This window comes from Amphichorda felina (genome assembly GCF_050947745.1).
Source record: "Amphichorda felina strain 45539 chromosome Unknown scaffold_9, whole genome shotgun sequence".
In the NCBI taxonomy this organism is placed as follows: domain Eukaryota; kingdom Fungi; phylum Ascomycota; class Sordariomycetes; order Hypocreales; family Bionectriaceae; genus Amphichorda; species Amphichorda felina.
In genome coordinates, this window is record NW_028145041.1 from 1,420,722 (window position 1) to 1,431,848 (window position 11,127).

Below are 11,127 nucleotides of genomic sequence, written 5' to 3' on the forward strand. Positions count from 1 at the left end.
ACATAACAATCATTACATGGAATTTTCATTAAGCCCCGTTCCGGTATACTTGTGAACCCTGGTTTCGGAACATGATGGTGTCCCTCCGCTGTAAAATCATCAATGCGCGATTCAGCGCCTGCTCACTATATCCCTTTCCTTCCACCATTTCTCGCCTCAGCGTTGCGACGCTGGTGCTCCATCCAATGGGCAACCTGCGCTTCAGCTCGGTTTCTACACGATTGACCTCATCATTGAGCTCTCTGCTGCCCTGGTTGGTGCCCTGGTTGACCGCATCCATGGTACTGCAGAGGAAGAGACGGATGGCCTCGTCCACGTGGGCTTCCGTAGCGATCGGGGAGAGACTGAGTTTGGCCAAAGACTCGGTGATGCGGACAATGGCTTCGAGCTGACGGATTGTGATGGGGATGGTAGAGCGGGCGTCTGCTTCCATTTCTGCGGCATGCGTTTGGCGGCGGATTGAGACGAAATGTGACGAGAGCTTCTCGGACGCCTCTGGGGTTAAGCGGGGCGCACATCGACTGGTGACCTGTTAGCAAGCTATCCTATAATTGCAGGGAGCGGGAGACTTACGTCTTGCAGTATGTTAGATATCTGCGCATCTTATCGACTGAGATCTCCGTCTCCGCCATATCTTCCGCTCCACGACCATCAGTATGGAGACCCAGCACGTGTCTCGCCATGGTCTCATCCCTCTCCCGGCTGTGTTCATCCTTGACGATAAAAATCATATCAAAACGGGACAGGACCGTGGTCTGGAAGTCGATGTTCTCTCCTGGTGTCTTCATATCGTCATATCTTCCAAAGATAGGATTGGCAGCTGCAAGAACCGATGTTCTAGCGTTGAGGATGGTGGTGATGCCGGCCTTTGCGATAGAAATGGTCTGCTGCTCCATAGCTTCATGAATAGCAACTCTGTCCTCCTCCCGCATCTTGTCGAACTCGTCGATACACACGACACCCCCGTCTGCCAGAACCATGGCGCCGCCTTCCAGGTAAAACTCTCTCGTCGAGGCATCACGTTGCACTGAAGCAGTGAGACCAGCCGCTGAGGAACCTTTTCCAGAAGTGTAGATGGCGATGGGAGCGGCTTTCTCAACGAACTTCAGAAGCTGCGACTTTGCCGTACCTGGGTCACCCAGTAGTAGGACGTTGATATCACCTCTTAGCCTCATCCCGTCCTGCAGGATCTTCTTCGAACCACCTAGAAGTAGGCACAGAATGGCTTTCTTGATATCACGGTTACCGTAAATGGAAGGGGCAATGCAATCGACCATGACATTGTAGAGATCCGGCCGCCTGCTTAACTCCAAGAATTCCTGCTCTTCTTCCTCTGTATAGGTAGCACTTCCCTTAGCGGTTTGGTCAAGGTTGGTCTGGATACCGACAGCCCTCAGATAGGGCGTCCGGATAGCCACGGCTCCGCTAGTTGACGAACTCTTGGATCCCTTGCTCTGGTAGATTGAAAAGATACCCATGATAGTGCATCGAGAGCCGGGGACAACTCGATTTGTTAGGTATCGATCGGCCGAGACAAGGACGTGCCTAGGTAATTCTCCCACGGGAATCTGGTCAGGGGCCTCCTGCAACTTGATGACTTGCTGGTCCACGAAGCGTGACTTCTCATGCATGACAAAGTACGGATCCAGGGGACATTTTGGTGTGGGATCGCCGGGCGCACGGCTACGAGCGCACTGTCGAGGCAAGGTAACACCAGTGAAGCCACCGAGCACGGGGATTGTATCCTGATGCTGGCAGTTTCGGCACTGTATGTGGAGTTCCGTAGCTTTGGATGACATGACTGAGGCGCCGATGACAATTCCAGGGACGCGAACGAGCCTCGCTATCGTCATTGAGTCGAGATTCCGAATGGATACATCGTCGGCGTCGGAGTGAAGAAGGAGCTGGTGGTCGGGGATCTCCACCTTAGATTCGTGGGGGAACAAGATCCGATGGGTACATTTTTTGAGGGCCGCCTCGAACTACAGTAGTCTCTGTTAGCAAAGCCCAGAATCCCAAAGGCTTGCCGTAACCCACCAAGGGGATCATTTCTGCAGGCTCCGACGCCAGCTTGTGCGCCAGCTCCTCATTGTAGGAAATGAGATCGCTGATGTTGATGTCGCAGTAGTACTTCTTGAGGAGGGCATTCTCTTTCAGTTGGTCTCTGCAAGCTTATTAGAATGATGAAAAATCATAATGAGAAAAGACCTAGAAGTAACGAACCTATAGACATAATTGTTGTCGAGTCGAAAGCCGAGAACGAAGGCCTCGAGTTGGGCCTGAAGCTGGATGCGGGTATCGGCACTGTCGTCGAAATTCGACGCATATGTGTGTGTCGTATAGACAGATTGGCGATCCATGGCGGGCTGCTTGTCTCGATCTTGCGATTTGAAAGTTCTGCAAAGATCAAGAGCAGTCTGGAGGAGGGAGACGTGATGATGAGGGGCTCATCAGATTTCCAGGGAGCGGAATGGTGCGGATAATTTACAGGTTGTGACGCGAAACGCGACGCGACTTTGGCCAGACGCGTAAAGGGGTTGCAGCGGTGGGCGTTTGAACCAAACCCATTATATACTAGCGTAATAGCCCAGTCTGGCCTGCGCCAACCACTATCACGTGTCCAAGGACTCCCGGATAAACTTCGGGTGGCGGCTATAGGTGACCTTCTGTAAGACCCACTCGTCCGTCGCACAGGCAGGCTGGTGAGCTCAGTGAGAGCGCCAAGCCACTTTACTATTCGTAGCTTTGGGACACATTGAACCTAGGAAACTAAGCTGGCGGGAACCTGATGATAATGAACACCGACACTCCTGCAATTTATTGACCTGCCGAGACACGAGAGTCTAGCCAAGTCTTCCGGACCTTGCGATTGCACGAAATGACCTTCCGGTAGTGTTGGAACCGCAGCCGTCAACACCGTTGTCGGCTATCCCAACCCCTAATCACCAGGAGCCCCGTTGCTGGCGACGCCGACCATGTTCTCCTCACTGACCACGGGCAAATCCGTCGACAACCTCTCTGCACTGTCGCCAGGAGCTCGTCACGAGACTCCGCTTCACAGGTGAACTCCTCTGAAGGTTGCGCAACTTTTCACGTGGCTTACAAACCCCTAGTAGTCGGGGCCGGCCGACGTCGAGGCGGAGCTCGACAGCGAGCTCGGTACGCTCGGTAGGAGGCGCCTTGGACACCACAAGCGGGTGGTCTAATACTGTGCAAGAGTCTGGGCAAAATGGTACGTCTCATAAGTCTTTGCGACTGCTTCCAAGCTGACCATTCCGGCAGCCATTTCGACCCTTCTCCAGCCGCCGATTGTCCGAACCGGTCTCCAACCTCACCCTACTGCTCCGTCCTCAAGCGCGCACAAGGCCCCGACGGCCCGAGATATTCCTCCCGTTACGCTCACAAACATTGACCACGTCGAAACCGAGGACTTCGCCCCATACATTACACAGTTTGGGGCTCTATACCAACAGCTCCGCCGGATAAAGGAGAGCGAGGCCGATGCGTCTGCGAACCGTCGAAGTAGTAGGCAGGATGATCATTCGGAAAGCACCGGGGGAGATGGCTACCTGCGGCCAAGCTCCAGGAACCGCATAACGCGGACGGGGTCCAATGCCTCTCTGTCGTCTCTCAATTCAGTTGAAGCTCCCAGCCCAATTCGAAGATCCAGCTCCGGGTTTACTCGAAAATCTACCCAGGGGCCACCTCCTTTGTCAACGATCCCAAGTGTGTACTTTGAAGAGAACTTTCACTTAGAGAACCCCCGAACATTCGATGTCGTCAGCGAACGATCTGAAGTCATTCGCCCATCGCAAACGGGGTTGGAGGACAAGGCGGAGGGCAATGGTGCCGCCAAGGTGCCGAGAAAAGCGCTCGCGACCAATGCCATCTTGCAGGAAAAGTTGTCCTGGTATATGGACACAATCGAGGTACACCTAATCAACTCGATTTCCACCGCGTCCACGACATTCTTCACGGCGCTGGGCTCTCTAAAAGAGCTCCACTCGGAGGCGGCGGATTCCGTACAACGGATCAAAGCCCTGAGGATGGAGTTGGCGGCCCTGGACAAGGAGGTTGTGACGCAGGGGCTTGATGTCGTGCACAAGCGACGGCGGCAAGAGAACTTGAGGCAGCTGAACGATGCTGTCATGCAGCTCAGGCAAATCGTCGACGGCGTGGCGGACTGCGAGTCGTTGGTTGACGCTGGCGAGGTGGACAAAGCACTCGCAAGCATCGACTCGCTGGAAAAGCTGATTGCGGGCGAACGTCAACAGTCTGAAAGTGGCGGTGGCGAAGGTCCCCAACTTCGAGATCTGAGAGGCGCTTCCGCCCTCCAAGGGGTGAATGCCGACTTGATGACTCTACGGTTTCGAGTCGGGAAGGCGTACGAGGCTCAATTTTCCAATACACTGTTGGGAGACCTCAAGCGACATGCGGAGTCAGTCTCCATGACCGAGGTCCTGTTGCGTTGGAGCAATGCTGCGTCAAGAGCGAAGGGAGGGCATGGTAGGTCCCCTTCGGTATTCCCAAGCTACCTGACTGGTACGGAAGGGCTGAAGGCGCAATTGGCTCCAACCATGATGGGATTGCATCGCGCTCAGCATGTGGCCGCCGCTGCAGTGGCATATCGAGAGGTGGCACTTCGTGAGATCAGGAATCTCATCCGGCGCCCCCTCCCCAGCTCCAGCGATGATGACAATGAGTCAATGATGTCTGTCTCAACCGCGGCAAGTGGAGGAAGGGGTCGCTCTAGCCAAGAAAAGTCATCCATCCTGGCGCGAAACCTGCGAGCTCTAGGCCCAGATGATGCAGAGGAGTTGCTCGCAACTATCTATGTCAGCGTCACGGAGACTCTGCGCAGGTTAACTACACAGACTAAGGTGATCCTCGACATTGCCAGTTCCCTAACTGACGGCGGTGACGGACTCAAATCGCCGCCTTCAAGATCACCGGTGACTAGCCCGCGGCCTGACCGTCATGCTGGGGGCTTTATGCCCGCTGCTGGGTATGAACTGCAGGAGGAGCTGCACAAAACGCTCGACGTCGCAAACCTTCTGGGACAGGCAGTGGATGTGGCGAACGACAAGATTGTCAAGGTCCTCAAGGTGCGGTCCGAACAGGCCACAAGCCTCCCGCTCGACTTCTTCCTCCGCTACTTCACACTCAACCTATACTTCGCGAACGAATGCGAGGCCATATCCGGGCGGAGTGGCACGCCCCTGAAGAATGTGGTTAACAGCCACATCAAGGAGTATGTCCAGAAGACTCGAGACGCCGAAATGCAAAAGCTGGCACAGGGCATGGAGTCCGATCAATGGAATGCCAGGGACTTTAGCGACAAGAACGCGGAGCTACTTGACCAACTCGTCGAGGGTAGTACACACGATACTGCGGCATGGTCGGACCGTACGAGGATTTGGGTACCATATCATGAGATCGAGAAGGCCGACAGAGAGACGGCTGAACCGGAGACGAACGGCACGTCCAAGGATAAAGGGCGAAAAGCGACCATTGACTCGGAGGAGTTTATGCTGCCGAACTCTGCTATTCTTTGCATGGAAGGTATCGCCAAGTTCTTGCATCTCATTTTGGGGATACCCTCTATGACCACGGACATTGCTTCATCTCTCATCGCGTACCTCCAGCTCTTCAACTCGCGGTGCACGCAGTTGATTCTGGGTGCTGGCGCGACCAGATCGGCTGGTCTTAAGAATATCACCTCCAAGCACCTGGCGCTAGCTTCGCAAGCTCTGTCATTCATCTCGACTCTAATACCCCATGTGCGCGAATTCGTTCGTCGCCATGCTGGCTCCGGTGCGGGGACCTCTAATCTAATGAGCGAGTTCGACAAGGTCCGCCGACTGTTGCAGGAGCACCAGGATAGCATACACCAGAAGCTAGTCCACATCATGAGTGGGCGGGCATCGATTCATGCCAAGAGTATGAGAAACATCGATTGGGATGTCAAGACGGAGGGCGCGCATCCGTACATGGAGACATTGGCCAAGGAAACTAACACACTTCACCGGGTGTTGACAAAGCACCTGCCCGAGACATCCATCAAGATGATCATGGGTCCCGTGTTTGCCAGCTACAAGGAACAGCTAGGGAACGCCCTCGGAGAGGCCGACCCGAAGACACAGGCTGGCCAGCAAAGGTAAGACTAATGGCCCATTCCGGGGAGATGTGGTGCATGCTTGCTAACACACGAGGCAGTATGATCACGGATGTGGAGTTCTTCACGACGAAGCTGAGCAAAATTGACGGGTTTGGTGACGCGGGAGACGTGCTCACCGACATTGCCAAAACGAAGGAAGTCAAAGCCGAGGAACCCGCCGCGAAAGTGAGCGAAGAGGAGAAGGCGGAAGAGGAAGAAGAGTCTGATGAGTCGGAAGAGTCGGGCAAGTCATCCGGCAAGTCGTCTGACAAGGCATCAAGCAAGGAAGCAGACGGGGAGGAAAAGAAGGTGGAAGAAGCTTGAGGCGGCCTGAGCAGATGGGCCCTGTGGGAGGTATAATTAATTGCCACATATTCATCGCGGGATTGGGAGCAAGTTTTTTTTTTCCTCGTTGAATTTTGTAGACCATCTATAGAGGCAACCTACGATATCGGCGCCGCTAGCTACGGTGCTGGCTGCGGTGGGTAATGCATGTCCATGAACGTCATCCCTCTTCTGTTTCCGTCGCCCCCTCACCTCGAGTAGGACAAACTTTGCCTGTTCGTCCTACCCAGAACAACAGAGCCATCACTCAAACTCAAACAGTTGAAGACAGTGACGTTGTACATGTTTCGTACGCCCTTCGTACGAACCGGGGAAAACCCGGGAAGGGTGGCGCGGATAAACTGTTTCTCCGAATTAAGTTCGCAGCGGTGGGCAAACCCCCCCACCATGCCGGAACCCGATCGGATCAGCACTGGCCACAGGGCCCCACAGCGCAGATCCGGCTGGCGGCACAGCGGGCTGCAGCGGGCAACATCGACTCCATGACCTTCCATGGGAACCCACCTTAAGATCCGCGAGCGAGGGGAGGTGGGGGAAGTTGGAACAGCGCCCAACTTCAATGTTGTGCTGGGGGAGGGGGCCACAGGAGACCGGTCCACTGTCCGTCTCAACTCTGCGAGTGTTGGACTTTGGGGGATAAGACGGCTGTGGAATGCCTTCTTCTTCGCCACCATGTTGTTCCTCTGGTTTGCTAGGGGTATCTCGTGGCCACCCACCTTCAGCAACACCAACTAGGGATAGCACAACGTGGGTGTTGGTCCAAGTGTCGTCAATGTTTCACTTGTCGGTGGGAAATGCGGGGAGCAGTCATGATTGTTTCACATATTTCACATGTAACACATCACTTAGAGAGGGGATCATAATTTGAGCAAACGAGGGTGGTTATATTGAGTAACCCCTCAAGCAGAGTCTTTTTTTTCCTACTAAACGACCAAACCCTATCTGTATAGAACGTATACAAGAGTATAAGGGTATCAAAAGTAGTCTTGCTAAATAAGTGTCATCTTGAGGGCCGTAAGAGCGAGTGCCAGCCCTCAGATGGCGAAAGGAAAAGACATGAAAACGATGGTGGTGGTGGGGGTGCGCCAGCGCACCCGAGACCGACGCCGCGGTCTCCTTGGTCTATACCCATAGAACTCCGAAAACCTCGGGTCCATGTTGTTGAGGACTCTGCGAGGGGTATCATGTCTAGGATCTAGTTTCCGTTCGTGCCGTCGTGACAAAGCGCCCTGCAAGCAGGGAATAAATGAGGGTTACAGGGCATCATCGTCGAGTGGAATGGATGCCCCTAGCCCAGCCGCAAGTGTCTTGCGGTCTTGCCTAAGCCTTGGTGGAGTGGTTGCGACGAACTCATTCAGTCGAGGCCGGCAGAGCCCTTACCAAGAGTGGTGATGATGTGGGTCTCCTCAGTGACCTTGGTCTGGACGTCATCGGGAAGGTAGTAGGCGTTGTCGCAAGGGAATTCCTCGCAGCCAGACATGGGGGTCTTGGACTTGGCAGGCCACATCTGCTTGACGCCGTTCTTGTCATTGGGATCGACAATGGCGGAGACATCGAAGTAGGTCTTTCCGTACTTGCCAGAGAACTTGACCTCGCCAAGCATGCCAGGCTTGTTCTCCTTGCCCTTTTCGACGGCGTAGAAGTTGCCAACGAACTCGTCGGGGAACTCGACGGTCGTCTCCTCAGAGTTGTCGACCTCAACGGGGTCGAGGGAGTGCTCGTTGTCGTTGGCAGTGAAGTAGATTGTGCGCTTCGCATCGTCGAGAGTCCGGAATGTGACCTTGTTGGCCGCGCTGACGAGAGCGGCAGAGCCGAGAAGGGCAAGAACGGTAGCGGAGAAATGCATGATGGTGATTTGTTTTTTTTTGTGGTGGAATTTCTTGACTTTGAAGAGTGATTGTGTAGTCTTTGATGATAGACTGAGTTGACAAAAGGGTGTCAGAGAGTTGGAATGAAAGTGTGTAACTTGGTTCCAAACGAATGGAAAGGTTGTTTCTGATCAATTATCCAGATGAATGAAAGACTGATGTTTGATTCTAAAAGTCCGAGTTGAGACGAGGGGAGGATTGGGACCTTTTTTATAGACAAAGGGGCGCCTCGCAAATGGCGGGGAGAGGCCCAGCAGGAACAGGATTTCACTAGAAACTGATGGAGCCCAACGTGGAACATGACTAGGACCACGCGTTCACTCCACCAAGCGGAAGCGTTAGTCAGGGCGAGCGAATCGCCGGCTGGATACCGTGTCTTGCGTGTGCCACGCCGTCGCATGGTCGCATGGCGAACTACAGATCCCGTCAGGGGTGGGCCAATACCAATGCTAGGATTGCTGGCGCCACTAACGGCGAGCGAGAAGATGGATGGGACAGCGATACGTACCGACATGAATAAAGAAACTTCCGACGGTGCGTAGACCCACGCGTCTACGCCTGAATAAGGCAAAGGCGGGTACTGTTTGTGACAAGAGGTACGTACGCCCGACCGCGGAGCCTACTGATGGCGAATAACTACAGGGAAGGGCAAAGATGAGCTAGCCAAATGGTTTCTGTGCAAGGCTTTGAACTGGAAGATGGATAAACAAGAGGTGAGCAATGGTATTTGGGCTTATACTATGTATCGCCATAAGGGAGTTCTGTGCCCCTCCCCGCAGCCAAAGGACGCCTGCCGTAGCCATCGGCCGGTCCGTCGGAAGGGCTAGAGGCTATGCTCGGGAGGCGGAATCGATCGTGGGGATCTGACCCATTCTGTGAGTATCCTGACTCGATTCTGATAGCCGCTTGTCATAATACAGAACCGACTCATGGCACCAGGGGCATTGTCGGTTGATACGGAAATAAAACCTGTTTTGCGGTGGTAGATGCCGCCATGCGGCATCGGAGATAACGTACCTAGTACCAGGTATTGGCACCATTCTCTACGTCGTAAGTACCTCTAGGTGTTGATGGTGTGAGGATCCGTCTTTGAGACGGGATTCGAAGAAATGATCCTTCTAGTGTGTTTCTACTCACACCACCAAGTGGGGACGTCCCTATTGGACCGCTGTGGGCCACTTGTGAGGTGTCCGCCGGTCCGGCGCCTGACACCTGTATCCATGTGGCTTCAGCTTAACAGGTTGCATGTCCTCCTGGAAGTGTGTAGTGTAAGTCGTCCGGGACTGATCCAAGAAGGTCGTACTACCAATAAACGCTGCGGATGGGGACGAGGCTGAAAAACCTGTTGTGTGCGCATAAAGAATTGGGATCCCAGCTTGCTCAGGTTGCTCAGCTTGGGCCTTGTTAGGTTGGTTCCTTGCAGGAAGCCGACTTGTCGGCCAGAACCGGGAAAAGGACGCAGGTACGGATACGGGTGCCTGTCCCGAACCCCCCGCGCTCCTTGATTCATGTTGCCAGTCGCTGTCTTGCTGACCAAGAACCCAGTCCCAAGCGGGGTGACACGTGGTGCGGCTGTGCCTTCAACATCTCGAGTCAGACCGGCTAGTCCCACTAGTTTCTCTCTGGTTCCCATGAGTCCACGACTCCGCGACCCCCGCTAACTATGGCCCCTGCGTGGCACAACGCTTTTCGTTTTTCAACCAAGGCGCCAACAGGTACGGCTCCAACCTGTAAAGAGGCAGTGCTGGCGGTCCCCACGACCGGTGTGAGGTGGGGTTCCAGGATGCAGGGGGCGGCCTAACCAAGCTTTCCTTGGCCTTGCCGAAGTTGCCTTGGCCCCTCAATTGTCCGTGCTTGCCGATCGATCAGGGCTGAATCTGATGCGATGCTGGGTTCCTTGGCTTTCCGCGACGGGCTACCGTATCAGCATCTTCACCTCAAGCCGCTTGAGACGAAGGATGTGTTTGTCGACTTGTTGGATTGCCAAAATCCCAATCGACATAAGGCAATACCGCCTAGCGATCTGGAGCTCGCGGCAAATTGTAAAAGTTGCGATTGAAAAGAAAGAAAAAAACGTTGCGAGACTCCGCGAGTTCGCATAGTGGGGGACACGGATGGACTTTCTTAGGATGCGTGGTAGTCATATCAAACCCGTCTTGAGCCGTCCGGGCAGGCATTCGGTAATACAACCATCTGGCTACTGTAGAATAGGATTTTTCAGTCAATCTGTGATGTGTCACTGTGGTAAGCGGAGAGAGTCTTCCTCCCTACGCGGCGAGGCTTGACCCGGGTGGAATAGCAATGGTCACACAAGGCCCCTTACCGTGTAATGCCTACATGGAAGCCGTGTGAAGCATTTTCATTTCAAGCCTTCTTCTGGGTGTGAGCCAATGCCCAGTGCAATTCCCAAAAGCGCTCGAATCTAACCATGGCCAAAGATGTCACTTGCGTAACCGCACCCAACAATGAGGGAATTCCATATGGCGGTAGTGAGAAGTACCTAGTTGTTCGAGTTACTTTGGATAGACGTGCTGAGGGGCAGCGCTCCGAACGAATCAGAAGAACAAGTTGATGTTCGCCGAATGAGTTGCAGAGGCAACTATTCTATCAAAGGTGGTTGGTTGGTTGTCGAGCCTGCTAGATGGATCCATTCGCCTCTTCCAGGACTTCTCCAGTGGGAGCCATCCCCCCGAAAACCGTTTGCGGAAAGTGGCCTTTTGAGAAGTCGGTTACGGTGGTGGCGAATTACTTCTTCGC

At 54.1% G+C, this 11,127-nt stretch overlaps 3 protein-coding genes across 3 annotated transcripts; 1 reads left to right on the forward strand and 2 right to left on the reverse strand.

Annotated features, from left to right (window-relative positions):
• Positions 1-28: 28 nt before the first annotated feature.
• On the reverse strand, positions 29-2,360 carry MCM5 (MCM DNA helicase complex subunit MCM5; the record flags this gene model as incomplete). Its single annotated transcript, XM_083198363.1, has 4 exons — positions 29-521; positions 574-1,982; positions 2,038-2,164; positions 2,224-2,360. 4 exons carry the CDS (start codon positions 2,358-2,360, stop codon positions 29-31), a joined length of 2,166 nt encoding a protein of 721 aa, XP_083046098.1.
• A 615-nt stretch (positions 2,361-2,975) lies between these two features.
• Positions 2,976-6,481, forward strand: ACO1O0_009010 (Vps54-like protein-domain-containing protein; the record flags this gene model as incomplete). The annotated part of the gene is made up of 5 exons (XM_083198364.1): positions 2,976-3,061; positions 3,117-3,159; positions 3,220-3,232; positions 3,283-6,157; positions 6,217-6,481. The coding sequence occupies 5 exons, from the start codon at positions 2,976-2,978 to the stop codon at positions 6,479-6,481; spliced, it is 3,282 nt and encodes a 1,093-aa protein (XP_083046099.1).
• A 1,375-nt stretch (positions 6,482-7,856) lies between these two features.
• ACO1O0_009011 (uncharacterized protein) lies at positions 7,857-8,348 on the reverse strand (the record flags this gene model as incomplete). The annotated part of the gene is made up of 1 exon (XM_083198365.1): positions 7,857-8,348. The coding sequence occupies one exon, from the start codon at positions 8,346-8,348 to the stop codon at positions 7,857-7,859; it is 492 nt and encodes a 163-aa protein (XP_083046100.1).
• Between the last annotated feature and the right edge of the window lie 2,779 nt (positions 8,349-11,127).